At 50.6% G+C, this 18,384-nt stretch overlaps 1 protein-coding gene across 1 annotated transcript in view; it reads left to right on the forward strand.

The window, feature by feature from the left end:
• The first annotated feature begins 88 nt into the window (after positions 1-88).
• LOC309823233 (pericentrin-like) overlaps positions 89-18,384 on the forward strand; it is a 74,391-nt gene continuing 56,095 nt past the window's right edge. The window contains exons 1-6 of the mRNA XM_082655372.1: positions 89-491; positions 671-757; positions 1,471-1,916; positions 3,205-3,727; positions 10,986-11,108; positions 14,406-14,552. Coding sequence (XP_082511498.1) covers positions 411-491; positions 671-757; positions 1,471-1,916; positions 3,205-3,727; positions 10,986-11,108; positions 14,406-14,552 — 1,407 coding nt within the window. The 5' untranslated portion in view covers positions 89-410. The remainder of the gene's footprint in view (positions 492-670; positions 758-1,470; positions 1,917-3,204; positions 3,728-10,985; positions 11,109-14,405; positions 14,553-18,384) is intronic.

Genomic DNA, 18,384 nt, shown 5'->3' on the forward strand with positions numbered 1-18,384 from the left:
GACCCAGGAGAGCAGACGTAAGGCCGGCCCTGGACACAAGCCCAGGAGAGGGTGGGTCCCACGTAGAGCTGAGGGGGCAAGGCAGAGGGTCCCGCCGTGAGGGCCGGCAGCTCAGGGTCCCCGCCAGGGGAAGAATGCGGCCCAGAGAGCTGGGTCACGCCTGCTGGCGTCTTGCCCTCCCTGTTCTCCTTCCTGTGTGAGGGGTGCCCCACGGCCGCTGCTCGGCACATTCCTGCCAACCAGTCCCTTGGCCACGCTTGGCTCTTCATCGAGCCTGGGACGGTGATGGGCTCTGGCCAGAGGAGCTCTGGGGGTGCCAGGTCCCCCGGCACCCAGGCGGAAGGAGGTGTGGGCCGCTCAGCACGGGCCTGCTCGTCTGGGCCTGGGGCTCAGTGACCGCTTGGCTGAAGATGGGTGTGTCATGTCCACTCCTGACACCAAGCCCGCACGGGGAGTTGCAGGATCTTCGTGCAGGTCTGAGGCTTCTGAAGGTCAGTGTTTAGTCTGAGTTGCGGGTCAGCCTGATGGTCCTGCCCCCTGGTCCCCTGCAGAGCTCTCCCGGGTGCCCCTCCTGTGTGCACACAGCACGGCCTTGGAGGTGGCAGCCGGAGACTTGGGTCTGGAAACCATGCACAAGGCTCATCTCCTGCTTCTTCTGACGGAGCTCAAGGAAGAAATCGACCTCTTAAAAGTAGAAAATAGAAATTTACACGAGAAATTGCAGCACGAAATCCGCCTAAAAGAGGACTTGGAGCAAGTAAGTTGAAACACCTCACCACTCTGCACTTCCCGTGCCCACCGGGGCCCCGTGTTAAGCGGTCGGGGTCAGCGCAAGCCCCCAAGGTCCACCACGCCCTCCATCGGGAGCAGTGTTTGCTTGCTGGGTGCCTTCCTCGGGGTCGGGATGGGATGCCACCTGAGCTGGGGCCCGAGTGTGCTCCTTACAGGGGCCTCCAGTGCTCAGGGCAACTGGCTGGGGTCCTCCGAGGGGTCCCTCGTAGAACCTGGAACGTTCATTGTGCAAGTCCAGAGACTTGGCCTGGCGCTGTTTGCTGCTCTCCTGTGGCTCCGTCCTGGCTGGTGGTGGTTCCTCTGTCTGGGGGGTTGGCCTTCCCTTGACGGGAGGCCCCGTACATGTCTGATCCCCTGGGCTGGTCTTGGCACCGCAGAGGAGCTCCCCTTTGCGTGTGTGTCCAGACCTGCCAGCCCCAGAGGTAACAGTCGGGGCCAGGTGCCGGGATGCAGATATGTTTTACTTAAGCAAATAGTCTTATATTTGTGCATTTTAGGCTCCTTTATTCCCATCAGGATAAGAAACACTGCCATTGCTCTGTTCAGTGCGATATGTTATGGAACTAGTGCTTGTATGTTGTGGAACTTCTCTCTCTTCAGAGATGGATTTGGGTCGTTGCTGCCAGTGATCTTTTCATTTAATTTCCTCCTTCTTAAATAAAATTGTGCTTTCTGCAGGTGAAATGTACTTTAGTGGAAGCCCACCAGGAAGCACTGAAGAGCGCTAAGGAGAAGCTTGAGCTAATGAGACGAGGCGAGAGAGAGGCCGAGTGGGAAGTCACGAGTGAGGACCCGAGGAGAGGGGCCGAAGAGAGGCCGACGCAGCTGCTCCTCGAGCTGCGGGAGCAGGCCGAGTCCGAGAAGCTGTCCATGATGCACAGGTTTGAGCTTCGAGAAGCCGAAATGAGGCAGCTGCAGGACCAGCAGGCAGCCCAGATCCTGGACCTGGAGGGGTCGCTGATGGAGCAGCAGGGCCGCCTGAGGCAGCTGGAGCTGGGGCTCTCGGGGGACGAGTCTCTGCAGTGCAGCCAGTGTGGCCGGGAGCTGGGCGGTGGTCTGGCCCCCTCGGACCGGGACCACCTGAAGGAGGACTGTGCTCTCCAGCTGAAGCTGGCCCAGAGCAGGTGGGTGACGTTCCTGTGGCCCCCTGTTCAGTACGGAGCCGCCCGCCTGCCTGGGTGAGGCCGGTCCCCAGGAGGGCACGCGTGGCTCTTGGGGCTGCGGGACCTGCTGGCAGCAGCAGCACCCCCGTCCTTCCTGTGGAGCCCCTGTCCCGTGATCCACGCTGCCCTGCATGCATCTGTGACAGTCGTTTGTGTTCTTTGCACGGTTTACGGTTTCAGTAGCAGAACTTCAACCTCGTTTATCATAAGGACGTGTGGTTCATTTCTGAAGTTTCTTGTGTATTTTAAACTCAAACGATTTAAAAAAAAAAAATAAAGAGTTTTTCTGAACTATGTACGTACTTCCCTGAAGCTTTAAGTAGATTTAGAGTGTGATTTGGTTTGCTGCCTCTTTGCACATCTGGGCTGTAGTGACCAGGGGGGTTGGTGAGCCCTGGTGTCACCGGAGCTACTGTTGGTTTTGCTGCTTCTCATGCGGCAGCTGCACCCCAGCGTCATGAGGCAGGTGCAAGAGCTTCTGCTCTGGGGTCTGAGAACTGAGTTCAAATCCTGACCCACTGTGTGAGCTGGAAGGACGCAGGCATGGTGGACAAACTCATGAGGCCTTAGCGCCCTCCTGCATGGGCTGATCAGTGGAAAGGCTTTCGTGGTGTCTGGTCCGCAGTTAGTACCTGAATCCCATCCCAGCTCTTGTCACTCACCTGGACGCACCATGTGGTGCTCATGTGTAATGGGTGCCCCGTAGAGATTCTTCCCTGCTGGGGTGCTGGGTGCTTCAGTTAGAGGGGCGTCTCCCTGCTTCTGTGTTTGCTAGCCAGTGTCACCTGCAACTCATTTAATTCATGCCCCTAATTCACTCCGAAGGGGTTTTGGGGGTCTTTTGAATGCTCTTTGCAGCCCTGTTGGCTCCTGTAAACGATGCCGCTGCCCCTTCCCTGTTGAGGTCCTCTCCTTCCCGAGGAGTGGTCACACCTGCTTCCCTGTGGAGTCTGTGGAAATGTGTGTGTGGTTTCTTGCTGGGGGTCCTGTGTCCTGTACTTCAGTCTGTGACCGGGGACGCCTGGGCTCTGGCGTCCGAGCTCCTCTGGCTTCGTGGGCCCCTTGGCTCTCCGCTCACGGCTGGCAGTGGGGCTCAGGCCACCTGCAGCCCCGGGAGGTGGAAAGAGCAGGGAAAATCTGGGCACGATGGTCTCACCAGCAGAAAGTGATGTCTCCTGTGAGGAATGTGAGGTTGATGCTTTTGTGGCTGCACGCTGGCTCTCCATGTTCACTTGGCTTGTCTCCTCAGGTTTTTAGAAGAACGTCGAGAAATCACAGAGAAATTTGCTGCAGAGCAAGACACTTTCCTGCGGGAGGCCCGGGAGAAGCACGCCCGCGAGCTCCAGCTGCTCCAGGAGAGTCACCGGCAGCACGTCCTGTCCTTGACGGCGGAGCTGGAGACCCGGCACCAGGCTGAGGTGGACGTGCTGAGGGCTTCTTTGGAGCGAGAGTGGTGGGCTCTCTCAGAAGCCCGCGTGGCTGAGCTGCAGACAAAACACGCTGCGGAAATCAGTGCTTTGGAGACCAGACACGCGTCACGCCTGGACGCTTTGGAGTCGCGTTACCTGTCTGAGATGCAGACCTTGCTGGGCCTGGAGGAGCAGCTACAGAAAGAGGGTGCTTCTCACCACATGGTCTTGACTTGGGTGTTAGAGAAGCTGAAGCTGAAACACAATGAAGAGCTCCAGTCCACAGAGGACGGCCTGAGAGCGGGAGAGAACACAGAGCACGTGGAGGGTGTGAGAGCCTCCTGGCTGCGCGGAGCTCGCCAGGTGAGGTGCGGGGCTTTGCCCTTCCCCAGGACTGGTGTCTTCTGTTGCCATGTGTGCCAGCTGCACGTGTGTGTGTGTGTGTGTGTGTCCCAGGGACAGCAGTGGGTTTCCTGGTGAGGCAGGTACAGAACAGGGAGTTTTACACGTTTTTTGGTCTCAGGTTCCTTGGTGAAGGCTTTGGATCTCTGATCCTGGAAAAACGTGCACCTGTGCCTGCGCACAGCGTTGCCTGTGAGATTTCAAAGGGTTCAGAGCGCTCCTCGGGGCCTCTACCGATTTCTGTGAGATTAAACCCTCTGTCCTGTGTCAAGAGCAGCGACTGTCCCCTTGGCAGGTGCTCTCAGCGGTAGTATGAAGGGAGCTTCTGGAGACGGCCCCATTGCCCTGGCCAGCGCTCCCGTTTCCTCATCTGCAGACCCATGGCGCTTGTACGTCGCGAATAGGATGCACTTATTTGGCTAGAACATCATCACGTAGCGGGAATTCAGTGTGGGGACGGGCTGCTCTGTGCCCACTGGGCCAGGTGTGCGCGCCAGGCACTCAGGAATGATCCTGTTCTGGCCCTTCATACTTTTGTCACGTATGTAAGAAGTAGATATTCAAAATTACAAAGCAGGAAATCTCAGCCTTGTGAGAACACAAGGCCCAGGTAGAAGCTTCGCTCGTGACTGAGACGTGCTTTATGCGATGTTCCCAGGGGGGTTTAAGCCCCTTTGCTCCTGGTTTAGCTTGTTTAAGGCTGGAAGGAAGAAGGCGGCCTAGTGCTGAGAGGTGTGGTGGCTTCGTTTTATGCTTCGGCGCTGCCTGTCCTGTGTGGTCTGCGCGCGAAATCTTTTCCTTTTTTAAGAAGTTTCTTTATTTGGCTGCACTGGGTCTTGGGTGCAGCGCGCGGGATATTTGTTGCCGTGTGCGGGATCTTTAGTTGCGGCGTGTGGGATCTAGTTCCCTGACCAGGGATTGAACCTGGGCCCCCTGCTTTGGGAGCATGGAGTCTTAGCTACTGGACCACCAGGGAAGTCCCTGCAGGCGAGATATTGAACAAATTCCCCGAGGGCTGAGCACATTCCACCTGGGGTCACGAGCCTCTGGCCTGTCCTTGAATTCGGGCCCCAGGGCAGGTGTCACAACTCCTCCCTGGGCATTGTCCTTTGGTGTGAATTTGGAGCGCTGTGGTACCCCCAGGCCAGTCCAGTGAGTCCTCAGTGTCAGCTTCAGTTTCCTCCCATGCAGATGGATGTGTGGGGAAGGGGGCTTGTTCCCAGCCTGTGGATTTAAATTAGATTCCCTGGGATTATAGGGTTTGAAGAAGATGAAGTCTAAAAGAATATCAAGAGGAAGAAGTACGCATGTTTTACACGAGAAAGCTATGTATTTTAAACCATGGCTTAATTTTATTAGTGTAAAACGCACTTGTAGGAAGCACGTGGAGTGTCTCCCACCTTGCAGGTGGGAGGTGTGTGTGGGAGGCAGTGCCATGTGGACTTGCTCTCTGCAGGTGGAGCTGGTGTGGCCTGCTAAGGGCCTGCCCCTGGGGCAGCAGCCAAAAGCAGCCATGCAGGAGCTCAGGGCTGGGCACGTGGCCGAGAAGCAGGTGCAGGAGGCTCCGCAGGAGGGGGCCCCACAGGTTCCTTCTGGGCAGCGGTGGCTTCAGGGATGGCCTGGGGGTCAGGCTCTGGCCCCCACGGGGATGCTGGTGACATCAGCAAAACCGCTGGGCCTCCTGAGGCTTCTCCTCGTGACCAGAGCCCTCGGGCATACGTGAGGCCCGCAGTGGGGTGGACGCTGGGCAGGCCTCACACCTGCCAGGAGGGCCCGAGGCCTGTGCTCAGCAGGGGTGGGGTCTCTCAGGGGCTGCCTGTGCCAGGTGCCCAGCAGGAGCTCCATGTCCTCTGCATTCCGTGCTGCACCCCAAACCCTGGGGCCCATGGTGCAACCCGGGGGCGCAGCCCTGCACAGACTCCGCCCAAGTGCCCTCTGGCCCGATGTCCTGTCTTCTTTGTTCTCGTGGCGCCGGACACCTGCTGCCTGGCAGTTTCTGGAACACCCTGGCTGTGACCTCCTCTGAACTTGGCCTTGTCCCCCACCTGGAAACTCCCACTCTTGCCTCTCTTTCGTCAAATCGTTTTCTCCATGAGCGCTTCCTTCTGGGATGGCCCCTCTGTCCGGGACTCATGGCCCCGCGCCCTGTGCCCTGCATGGCCCACGGTGCGTCTGTGGAGCGTGTGCCACGTGCTGCGCTCCTCTCTCCTGCGCTCTGCTCAGCGGTGGCCCGGGCCCAGAGCGGTGCCCAGCCCGGGGCTCCAGGGCAGCACGCCCGGGAGGGTTTTGCTGCCAGGGACCCCATCCTGCACACCTCTTCAGGGCAGTTGTTGCCGAGGTGCCCGTGGCCCTGCCACACAGTGTCGCTAGGATCTCGGAGGTCAGGTGGGCAGTAAGGCCTGGCATTCGCTAGGTTTCCTAAGTTAATAGTCAGTGCTCTTAGCTGTGTGTGTACATATTGACCGATCTGAAATTAGCATGTAAACTGTTTTTTCACATGGAAGTTCCCAGAATGAGAATTAGTGGATTGGAGAAAAATAAAGGGAAGCATAAATATGACATTTATCCCTTATGTTTGGTTGAAAAGTCTGGGAGTTGGCATTTTTCTTGGTTTGCTCCTTGGACCCTGAGATGCCCTGAATCCGGGTTTCCCATGTTTGGGGAATGAGAGGACAGGAGGGATCCACACCCAGGAAGCCCATGCCCACAAACGCTCAGAGAAACACGATAAAAGCCCGGCTGAGACCAGACATGCAGCTGGTCACTGATAAAGTCACACAAACCGTCTTCTCTTCACAATGTCATCTTACTCAGGTTTCATTAAAGAGGACAAAACTCCCTCATCCCCCTCAGTGTCTCCTCAGCCCCCATGTCCCCTCAGCCCCCATGTCCCCTCAGTGTCTCCTCAGCATCCCCTCAGTTTTCCCTTGAGGCAGGAGATAGATGGGCCCAGGCTGAACAGTTTCTCCCCTGTGGACAGAAGCTCCATAAAAGCAGGGTAATGGAGGAGGCTGGGCCCTGCCCAGATAGAGATAAGAGACCATATATTCCTCATTTTCCTCATTCTCGAAGTCAAGGAGACCCTCCCGACTACACATGCGCAGAAGGGCTCCTTGGAGGTCCGAAAGGAAGGGGCGCCACCTCATAGTAAGTGATGCCAGCTACCCAGATAGGCCTCTTCGCTGGAATCCATCTTGGCTAAGAGATGTGTACGCACGCATGGGAGGACCTTGAGATACACCAGATACATCAGAACCAGGCAGAGCAGGATGGTTGGTCAAAGGAAACCGGGAAGAAATGCCCACGAAAGTGATTCAGACTGCCATGAGGGCGTGACGCTCTCTCTGAGCCTGCCCGTGTGTCTGCTGTACTCTTTTTCCTTCTAAAAAACACTTTACTTGCTTCGCTACTTTCCGTCTCTCTGCGGAAACTCATTTTTTCATAGCTGACGGGCCAGGGCCTTGTCACTGGCTGGTGGTCCAGTGGCCAGGGTTCAGCGCTCTCACTGCCGCTGCCCAACCTCAATCTCTGGTCGGGAGCTGAAATCCTGCTTCAAGCCGCTGCAGGCCGAGGCCGCCTGAGGTCACCCTCACCCCCGCAGCCCGCTTTCTGTCCCTGCAGTGTCCTCAGCGCCCCAGCCCCTCGAGCTCAGTCCTCAGGGGCCATTACGAGGGGTCAAGTGGCTGCCGGCGTGGTGCTGGCTGCAGGCACCGTGGAGGAGACGGTGGTCCTGGCTGCAGCCCAGTTGCTCTCGTGCCCTCGTGAGCAACGTCCTCCTCTGGGGTGCTGCCCTGAGACCTGCTGACCTGTGGAGGTGTCTGAGTTTCATTTCTCTAATCCTCTGAAGAGTCAGACTCTGCCGCTGGCCTTCCCTGGTATTTATTGGCTTACAATCCTCTCTCCAAAGAAACTTGGTTGGATCCTGTTTGTTCACTCTGATGGTTCTGTTACCTGGTCGTGACACGCGTCTTGCTCTTCGGCTCGGCATTTTTGTACTTCCGTGTTGACTCTTTAGAGCGCTGAGATCATTTGGGAAGTATTTTTCTATTTGTTCGTTCAAGTATGTCATTCTTTTACTTTGCTACTAAGGATGTGAGTATTAGATACCGTTTAAGTGACCTTTTTTGTCCAGCTCATTTCACAGGAGAAAACATCAGAGTTTGTGGGAAGGTGGGATATGCAGTTTCTTCCCCTATTTTATTTTAATTTTTTATTGGAGAAAATTTCAACATACACAGAAACAGAGAACAGTTCAGAATCTGACTGCCCGTGGGTACACGCCAGTCTCAGTGCATTAGCCGCCCCAATATACCATAACATGCTCCATGCTAACCTGCAGAACTAACAGTAATCCCTTAATTTCATCACATATCCAGCCTAAGTTCCAGTCTCTTCCTGTGGCTGGTCAAATTGGGATCCACATAGGGCCTGAGCTGTGCTGAATCTGTTTTTACTGCTTCCTGTGACGTTGGCTAACATTTCCCCCATATTGCCTGTGAACGTGTCAGCAGTCAACACACGGGATGGGATTCAGGTCCATGGCTTGGTGAGAATAGTTCCAGGTGGTGGCCTCTTCTTCCTGCCGTCTTCCCTCAGGCTGTCCTCACAGACAGATATTCCATAAAGCCTTGCTGGGTGTCTCCTGGGATGCTGTGGCCATTGTCCCCAAAATAGCAGGGACGTGGTGTTCTTCCTCTGTGAAGGGGTTTTATCTGCGCCACAAATATCTCTGCACCTGTTTGAAAAGCAGTGTCACTTTTCAGAAGAGTTGTTTACCCAGCGCTTGTGAAGCGATTGGATTATTTTTCAGGTTACTTCCCTTTAGAGTTTGGTTGTGAGAAAAGTTCTCTGAAAACATAAACCTGATTTCCTTTTCTTAGGGATAAGTGTCCTGCAAAGAAATCACCCTTATATTGGTAACACTAAGCAGTGGAAGGAAAGCAGGAGTTAACCGTTGTGTGACCACTGTTGATTGCTCGCTCAGGCAGTGTCATCTTTTCTTGGGGAAAAAAAAAAATCTGTTCGTATGATTTTTAAAAAATATTAAGAGAACCTCTGGTTATTTTAGATATAGTTTGAATGTCTTTAATTCATTATCAGTTGAATTTATTCTTAATACTATGTTGGTATTCTTTGTGCAGAACTACTTATTTTTTTCTTCTTTAAGTGTATCCATTGTTTTTTTAATGATTAAAGTATATATGACGCTTCCCACGTAATTCTGTGGATTTTTAGAAAAACTCGAGAATAACTTTTTTTTTTTTATGCGGTACGTGGGCCTCTCACTGCTGTGTCCTCTCCCGTTGCGGAGCACAGGCTCCGGACGCACAAGCTCAGTGGCCATGGCTCATGGGCCCAGCCGCTCCGCGGCATGTGGGATCCTCCTGGACCAGGGCACGAACCCGCGTCCCCTGCATCGGCAGGCGGACTCCCAACCACTGCGCCACCAGGGAAGCCCGAGAATAACTTCTTAAAAACATCTTTTGCTTATATTGACTTTACCATTTGGAACAGATTAAAGAGAGTTTAGTCAGGCTGGAAATAGAACGATTGTGTGTAAGGAGGTCTTGAGGGGATGCAGGGAGTGGCACAAGTAAACCCCCTCTGAGCCTGTCCGGTCAGGTCACGGGGGCCGAGGTCACGCAGCCAGCCCGGGGGTGCTGAGGCGTCCAGGTCGCGGGGCTGAATGCGCAGTGACGTCTGTGGCCTCCCCTGACTGTCCTGCTCCAGACCTGGGGGCACGCTGGGCAGAGCAGGTCGCGGTGTCCCCACTGCCCCTCGCAGGTGTCAGGTTAGGGTGATGTCCCCCACCCACAGGGCGTCTGGCAGGGGTGCTGTGTGTCCGCTGCTCCTGACTGCGTTTGGGACGTCTTGCTGGACCTGGCGTGTCTCTGCCAGCTGCCTGGAAACCCCTCCTGAGGCAGTGGAGGTTGGGGAACAAGTCCTGTGCGTGCCTCCCGCTCCTGTAGCAAGGGCCGCTCTGCGCTGGGGCCCGCGGGGCCTCAGCGGGGCAGACGACCCAGGCGCTTGGCATTGGTGGGCTGGTTCTTCCTTCCCAGCCACAGCTCCGTACGGCACCCACCCTCCGCCCTCTCTGTTTGTGGGCAGTGACTCCAAGGCCTGGAAGGACCCTGTGGCCAGAAAGATCAGCCTGAGCCCCCGGGCCCGGGCTCTCAGGTGCACAGTGCAGCCTGCAGGCCCCGGGACTCCAGGCACGCCGGGGTGTGGGGTGCTCTTGGACTCTGACCCTGACCCCAAACAGAAGTTCACTTTTATCTGTTTGTATACATTTGGCTTCCGTGAAAGATTTTTGCCTGAAGAATGTGATCTGTGGCACAAGTTTTTCAAGAAGCAGGTGCTTACGCTTCGACCTGTCAACCAGAGCGTTTAACAGGCCAGCGAGCGTGCGGGGTCCGCCCTCAGGACCTGTTTGCCGAAGGTGCTGAGGGGGAGGGGCGCAGATGCCTGTGCCGGGCGGGCGGGCGGGCACCCGAAGAGCGGTCCACGTGCGGGGTCCTGTTTATCATGTGCTTTTGCGGGATTTGCCTCTTCTTGGGTGCTGATGTTTTCTTATTTTTCCCAGCGTCCTTCAGTGTCCTGGAGTCTGTCTGGGGGGAAAGGGAGTGTGGCTTGTCCTCCTCTCCCTTGGCCTTGCCCTGCTGGTCTGTGGTGCCCGTTGGCATTCAGGGTTTTGTTCTTGTTCACTAGCATTTTGTGGTTGGCACACACAGAGCCAGCATCCGTGGTCAAATCTGGTTACTGTCAAGGCTGCGGCTTCCTTCCTGGCTGTGAACCATCTGGGTGAACCCCGTCCTTCCCATGAAGTGGTTTTGTGGTGCAGATGAGACGGTTAAAGGGCTTTGGAAACTGCCACATGTCCCAACTTGAAATTGCACTTGATTCTTCCTTTTAAAGGATTGAATTAAATCTATTCCAGGAGAGGAAGTTTATAAAAATGTTCTGTGTTAATTCAGAAATGGTCTCTAGAACTTCAAAGTATAGTTTCAGTGTTGTGCTGTGCAAACCCCATTTACTGATGCTTGTGACTGAGGTGAGAATCCAGAGCCCACAAAGAGTGACTTGACGTTTTCTGTGAGCTATAACCTGACTGCTGCGTGTCGTCACGTGGAAATATGTGGAATAAGCTGAGCTCCAGCCTCACCACAGATCCACGCACATGGGCAAGGCCCAGTGTTGACCTTCCTCCCCACTCAAGCAGGGCGCTGCGGTTCCTGCGGAGCTGGAAGAGGAGGAGAAGCAGCGGCTCTGCTGTCGGGAGGAGATTGAGCTGCTGAAGTGTCGGTCGGAGGCGCTGCTGGAGCAGCACATCACACAGTTAAAGGTACTGGGCTTAAGGGTGATCTATTTCATTGCTATCCTTTCTCACCTGCAAAGTAAATAGGAAAAATTTATTCTAAATTAATTTTGATATGCAAAATTAAAACATATTCATTGTCTTAGTAACTGAGATTTTTCAAGGCAACTTTTTTTCCTTCATTTTTATGTTTAAGTTGACTAGTTAGCATTCCTTTTCTTTTAAGAAATTGTCATCAAATAGTTGACCCTTAACCAACACGGAATTAAGCATGCCGGCCCTCTGCACAGTTGAGAATCTGCGTGTGATTGATAGCTGGCCCTCGGTACACGTGGCTCCTCCGTATCCGCCGTTACTGTGCATCTGCACACTCAACCAGCCACGGATCGTGTGGTGCTCTAGTGTTCACCATTGAAACAAAATCCATGGGACTTCCCTGCGGTCCAGTGGCTAAGGCTCCTCGCTCCCAGTGCAGGGGGCCTGGGTTCGATCCCTGGTCAGGGAGGTAAGATGCCCCATGCTGCTCAGCACGGCCCGAAACAAACAATCCGGGGGTAAGTGGACCCACACTGTCCAACCCCATGGTAAAGAGCTGGCTGTATTTAAGCCTGGGAAAATCTGAGCCCTGCTCATGGCCTTGCTTTGGTGACTCAGCAGCGGCCACGTCAAGCCTTTTCTTGCTTCAAGGGGCCTGTTGCCACGGAAGGGTGTCTGCACGGGATGAGTGAGCATTCAGCATTACTTCTCACAATGATTTTTAGTGTGGTTTTGTTTTGTTTTTAATTACAACTTTATTGAGATATAACGCACATATCATAAAAATCACTCTTTTTGAAATATACAGTTCGGTGGTCTGCAGTATATTCACAAAGTTGTACAACTCTTATTGCTGTCTAATTCCAGAACATTTACATCACCACAAAAGAAACCCCCCACCCGTTAGCAGTCTCTTCCCTCCCCCAGCCCCTGGCAACCCCTGATCTACTCTCTGCTTCTGTGGAGTTGCCTTTTCTGAACATTTTTTAGAAATCGAATCATGCAAAATGTGGCCTTTTGTGTTTGGCTTCTTTCACTTAGAATAATGTTTTCTAGGTTCATATATGTTATAGGGTGTGTCAGTACTTGCTGTTTGCTTTCTGTATATCTTCTGTCTCTTTTGTTCCTCTAAATCTCCATTACTGCCGCCTTTTCTTTTGATTTCCTTGATGTTTATTTTTCTATATTTTTTTGGTTTTTGTTTTGTTTTTTTGTTTGCTTTTAATTTTTTTAGTGCCTGCCCTGGGCATTACATTGAACATTTTATAACAATATGGTTCAGATTAATACCAACTTAATTTTAATAGTTCACAAAATTGTTCTTTGATATAGCTTCATTCCTTCCTTCATTCCTCCTTTGTGCTAATATTGTCATACAAAGAGCATCTGTATACACTTTATGCTCGTTCTTTATGCATTTGTCTTCTAAATCACATAGAAAAAAGAATTACAAACTATACACGTAAACATAAAAGACAAAATAAATTACTTGCTTTTCACTGCTTTCTAGATTTTCTTTGTCTCTCAGCAGTTTGATTATGATGTGTCCAGGTGTGGATCTCTGAGTTTATCCTACTTGGAGTTCATTGAGCTTCTTCTATGTATAGATTAATATTTTTCATCAAATTTGCAAAGTTTTTAGGCATATTATCTTCAAGTATGCTTTTGCCCTGTTCCCTTTGTCCTTTCCTCTGGGACTCTCATGATGTGTATGTTGTCTTTGAGGATGTCCTAAAGGCCTGTGAGCCTACTTACTTGATTTCTTTTTCCTTTTTTTCCCTTTTTGTTCCCCATAATGAATAATCTCATTTGACCCGTCTTCATGTTTGCCGATTCTTCTTGAATCTGCTGTTGAGTCCCTCTAGTGAAACTTTTATTTCAGTAATTGTGCTTTTCAGCTCCAGAATATCTATTGGGTTTCATTTTATAATTTTATCTCTTTATTGTGGGGCTCTGGTTGGGGCATGCCTTTAATGCTGTGGCAGGCAGTATACATCTCTGCCTTAGCTTTCACTTCCTTTTTTTTTTTTTTTTTTTTTTTTCTGCGGTACGCGGGCCTCTCACTGTTGTGGCCTCTCCCGTTGTGGAGCACAGGCTCCGGACGCGCAGGCTCAGTGGCCATGGCTCACGGGCCCAGCCGCTCCGCGGCATGTGGGATCTTCCCGGACCGGGGCACGAACCTGCGTCCCCTGCATCGGCAGGCGGACTCCCAACCACTGCGCCACCAGGGAAGCCCTCACTTCCTTTTTTTTGATCAGCCTCTTATTAGCTCCAATTGTTATCACTGCCTCAGGCCGCTGAGATGTTAAACAGTTGCTGCTAATTGTTTTTGCCAAATGGCTTGGGCACAGGATTGTTGAGGTGAGCTCTGAATCAGAGCCAATAAAAAACCAGCTTTGAGAATGGAGCTCTTCAGTGAGCTGCCAGACAGGTCAGTTAGTGACAGTTGGTGGTGGTGCTTTGGTGCAACCCATTCTTCTCCTGCTCCCCCCATGGTTGCTGGGCTGCATTTTCTTTCTTTTTGTTTTGGCGGGTTCCCCGATCAGAGATTGAACCCTGGCTGAACCCCAGGGCCCACAGCAGTGAAAGCTTGAAATGGTCTTAACCACTGGACCACCAGGGAATTCCCTGGGCTGCATTTTCAAGGCTATCCCAGAGACTGGAGTGATGGGATTAGGGCAGGTTCAAACACTCAAAGCTTCCTGCTCTGATGGCGACTCAGCCTTTGTTTTTAATAAACACTTTAATTTCCAGAGCTATGAAAAAGTTCATTTTGACAGTTTTTGCCAGTGTTCTCAGTGCTCCTGCAGAGGAGTGGATTTTTGGAGGTCCTTATTCTGTCATTCTGGAAGGGCTATCTCTGTAGTTAAAAAAAAAAAAGCTTATTTCATTAATGTATTTTAATTCATTAGGTGAACATTATTAAAAAATATTTTTTATTATTCAAGAAGAAACAGTGTTTATTTTTTAAAACCAGAGAAAGTTAGGTTTCTAAATATCTTGGATTTTGATGGTCATGATACCCTGATGATGGAGAATTTCTTAACGTGACCATTGGGAAAGGTAGCAGGTTGTTTCTTTTGTATTCTATATGATAAGCACATTTGAACGCATGTTCACTGGGGATAGTGGCCTTGGCCTTTTTGGTCATTGTTCTTGGCACAGAATACGGAATCAATGAATATTTGTTGAATGAACTAAATTCTAGTGAACAGCAGAGAAATTATCCTTATAATTTTATAGCTTAATGACATTTTTTGTTGTTGTTAATAATGTACTTTTGTACAGGGTGAATTTGAAAGTGAAAAGAAAGCTGCTTTGCATGAAAAAGAGGCGATACATAAACTTGAGCGCGAGCAGGCACAGTCTCTTTACCAAAAAGAGAAAGAGTCTCTGTCTCTGCAGCTTCGGGAGAAGAATAACCAAATTCTGCAGGTGTGTGGGATGCATCTTTCCTTCGTTTATTCTTTTTTGTGTGTGGTAAAATGTGCGTAACGTAGTATTGACCATTTCAACCATTTTAAGTGTACAGTTTAGTGACATTAACCACATTCACAGTATCGTGCAAGTATCGCTGCTCTCCATTTCCAGAACTTGTTCATCATCCCAAGTAGAAGCTCTGCCCTCATTAAAAATAATTCCTGGGCTTCTCTGGTGGCGTAGCGGTTAAGAATCTGCCTGCCAATGCAGGGGACACGGGTTCGAGCCCTGGTCTGGGAAGATTCCACATGCCGTGGAGCACCTATGCCTGTGTGCTACAACTACCGAGCCTGCACTCTAGAGCCTGCGAGCCACAACTGCTGAGCCCGTGTACCACAACTGCTGAAGCCCACACGCCTAGAGCTTGTGCTCCGCAACAAGAGAAGCCACCACAATGAGAAGCCCGTGCACCACACCTCGCCGCAACTTAGAGAAAGCCCGCACGCAGTGCAGCCAAAAATAAATTAATCAATTAATTAATTAAAAACATAATAACTCCCATCCCCCTCCATCCTTCCCTGGTACCCACCACTGTACTTCTGCCTTTGTGAATCTGACTCCTCGAGGGATCTCATTTCAGTGGAATCACACAATATATGTTCTTTCGTGTTTGGCTCATTTCACTTAGCATAATGTCCTCAAGGTCCATCCACGTTGTGCGTGTATCAACATTCATGGCTTTTTATGGCCGACTAATATTATTCCACTGTATATAGGCACCATATTTTGTTTATCTCTTCATCTGTTGGTGGCCATCTTCATGGTCGTCTCTTCCTTTGGCCGTTGTGCGTATAATGCTGCTGTGGACACTGCGATGCAAGTATTTGCTTCAGCCCCTGCTTTTGAGTTTTGGGGTATATATCTAAGAACAAAGTTGCTGGGTCATATGATAATTCTGTGTTTAACTTTGAGGAACTGCTAAACTGTTTTCCACAGCAGCTGTGGCATTGTGCATTTCCACCAACAGTGCACAAATGTTGCAATTTTTCCGCATTCTTGTCAACACTTGTTGTTTTTCATTTTTTAAAATAATAGCCATTGTAATGGATATGAGGTGATACCGTGTTTCTATTTGCATTTCCCTAATCACTGGTGGTGTTGGACATCTTTTCATGGGTTTATTGGCCATTTTTGTCTGTTCAGGTCCTTGACAGTTTTTTTTTATTGAAGTACAGTTAATTTACAATGTTGTGTTAGTTTCAACTGTATAGCAAAGTAACTCAGTTACATACATATATATGTATATACATATGTGTGTATGTGTATATATATATATAAAGTGTATATATATATACTTTTTCAGATTCTTTTCACTTAGAGGTTATTACAGGATATTGAATGTAGTTTTCTGTGCTGTACAGTAGGTCCTTTTTGGTTATCTGTCTTATGTACAGTAGTGTCTACATATTAATCCCAAACTCCTAATATATCTCCGTGTCTGAGAGTCTATTTCTGTTTTGTAAATAAGTTCATTTGTATCATTTTCTTAGATTCCACATATAAGTGATATTATACAGTATTTTTCTCTCTGTCTGACTTATTTCACTAAGCATAATACTCTCTAGGTCCATCCATGTTGCTGCAAATGGCATTATTTCATTCTTTTTTATGGCTGAGGTCCTTGACAGTTTTTGAATTGGGTTTTTTTCATTATTATTATTGAAAATACGGATGTGTATTTATACTATTTTTAGAGATAGTCCCACTGTGTGATCTTTCAGAGTCATAACAGTACTGCTGCTTTCTTTGACTTTATCATCATACAGGGTCACTGGATTTGAACCTATTCACACACTGGAGGCACAGTTTTCTTATGAATATGTGCAGGCACTGCGCTAAGCACGTTAGATGTAGAATTTTCTCATTTCTGTGCAGCTCTCTCCCTCTCAGGACACTGAGGCCCAGGAGAGGCTCCGTTAATTTGCTCAAAGTCCGTGGCTGCCAAGTGGTGGGGCCAGGCCTTCTGACTGTAAACACTGCACATGGGTGTGTCTGACTTAATTTGGTACCAAAGATGTCAAAGTCATTCCCAGCCAGATTCAGGGCAGCATGTATCTGTGGAGGTCAGTCATTAGCTGCCCGTCAAGGGGCATGTTCCTGGCTGCAGAGGCCCCTCCTGTGCTGGGAGCCCAGCCACGAGAAGGCAGGAGGATGGGAGGCACGTGCAGGGGAGCAAGGACGGCACCAGGGCTTAGGCAGGAGGGGCTCCATGAGGAAGAACGAGCCTCTCGGAGTGTTTCTTAAGCTTGTTCTTCAGTATACCAGGCATTCCTGCTGGTACATGACATGCATTCTTAAAACAGCTCATTCTGTACAAAATACTACAAGTTTGTACAGAATACACCATTCAGAGCCTCTGCGATTTTATACCTCAAGGACCAGAAACAATATCAGTCCTAATAACAGTATTACTGCAGTTAAAAAGAAATGTTAAATTCTGAATTAAGAGAGAAATTGTAAAACATACATAGCGATTTACCTTTAAAAAGGGGGGATGGTTGCTTGATGGCAGGAGTGTGAGAGAAGGTGGGGAGGAAAGACTGAGAGGCGCCAGGAGTGGGGGAGGCCCTCGTGCGGGCGCGTGGAGGCGGGCAGCAGGAGGCTCCCCTGGGCCGGTGGGCCGGGCTGTGCGTCCGCTGCCCAGAGGCTCCCCGGTCGGAGCAGGGCGCGCGACCCTTCAGGAAACCAGACTCTGCGGGAAGCTGTTTCCACTGTGAAATTATCTTACAGGTGTCCTTAAAATGTACATGTTCGGTTAAAGTAATACTGTGGAGTAAGGATGGTGTCCCACCACCCACGTGAAGCACCTCAGGAGACCCCCCTGCCCCCTTTTCCCCGCCGAGGCAACCACCCTTCTGATCGTTGCAGGTTTCTTGCTCACTGATGTGTTTATTCCTGGACACTCTGCTGTTGAGCCTCAGCCCTTTCCGGCCTTCACAAGGGGGTGTGTGCTGGCCTCCCTCGTTCCGTGTTGACTGGAGGTTCACAGACGGCGCTGGGGGGGCCGTACCCGCCACCCAAGCTGCCGAATGGCATCCGTTGCGTGTGTGCTCATCGGTGGACTTGGGCCTGTTTCTGTCTTTCTGCCATTATGAATAAAGCTGCCCTGAGTTTCCTACACACACCTCTTACTCCAGATGTGCAGGAACTTCTTAAACCCAGAAGTGGGTGTCCAGGTTGTGGGGTTCTGCCCCTGCTGGGTAACCCCAAGGCTGTTTCTGGGTGGTTCCACCAGTCGTGCACTCGAGCTCCTGTTACTCCACATCCTCTCCTGGAATGTTCTTGCTTTTTAATCTTTGCCAATTTTGTGGCAACGAAGTGGTGTCTCTTGGTGGTCTTAATTTGCTGATGAGATGCGCCTCTGTTACTATGTTTGTGATCCATTTGTGTTTCCCTTTCTGTGGAATACCTTTTTGTATCTTTGGCCATTTTTCTATTTAAAACAGTTGTTCGTCTTTTTCTTACTGATTTAGGGAAGTTTTTTTGTGTATTTCTGAATTTCTTCTAATTTGTGGGGTTTTTCTTCCCTTTTGTCATCTTTTGATGAACAAATGTTCTTCATTGATGAATTAACTCTATTACCTTATTGAGTACAGACTGTCCCTGACTTACAGTCGTTTGACTTAGGAAGGATTTTTTGACTTACGATGGTGTGAAAGCAGTGTACATTCCATAGAAACAGTACTTTGAATGTTGAATTTTTATCTTTCCCTGGGCTAGTGATATGTGGTCCAGTTCTCTCCTGTGATGCTGGGCAGGGCAGCCACAGCTCCCCATCCACCACACG

Source organism: Grampus griseus, assembly GCF_964374135.1.
Source record: "Grampus griseus genome assembly, chromosome: 5".
Taxonomy (NCBI): Eukaryota; Metazoa; Chordata; class Mammalia; order Artiodactyla; family Delphinidae; genus Grampus; species Grampus griseus.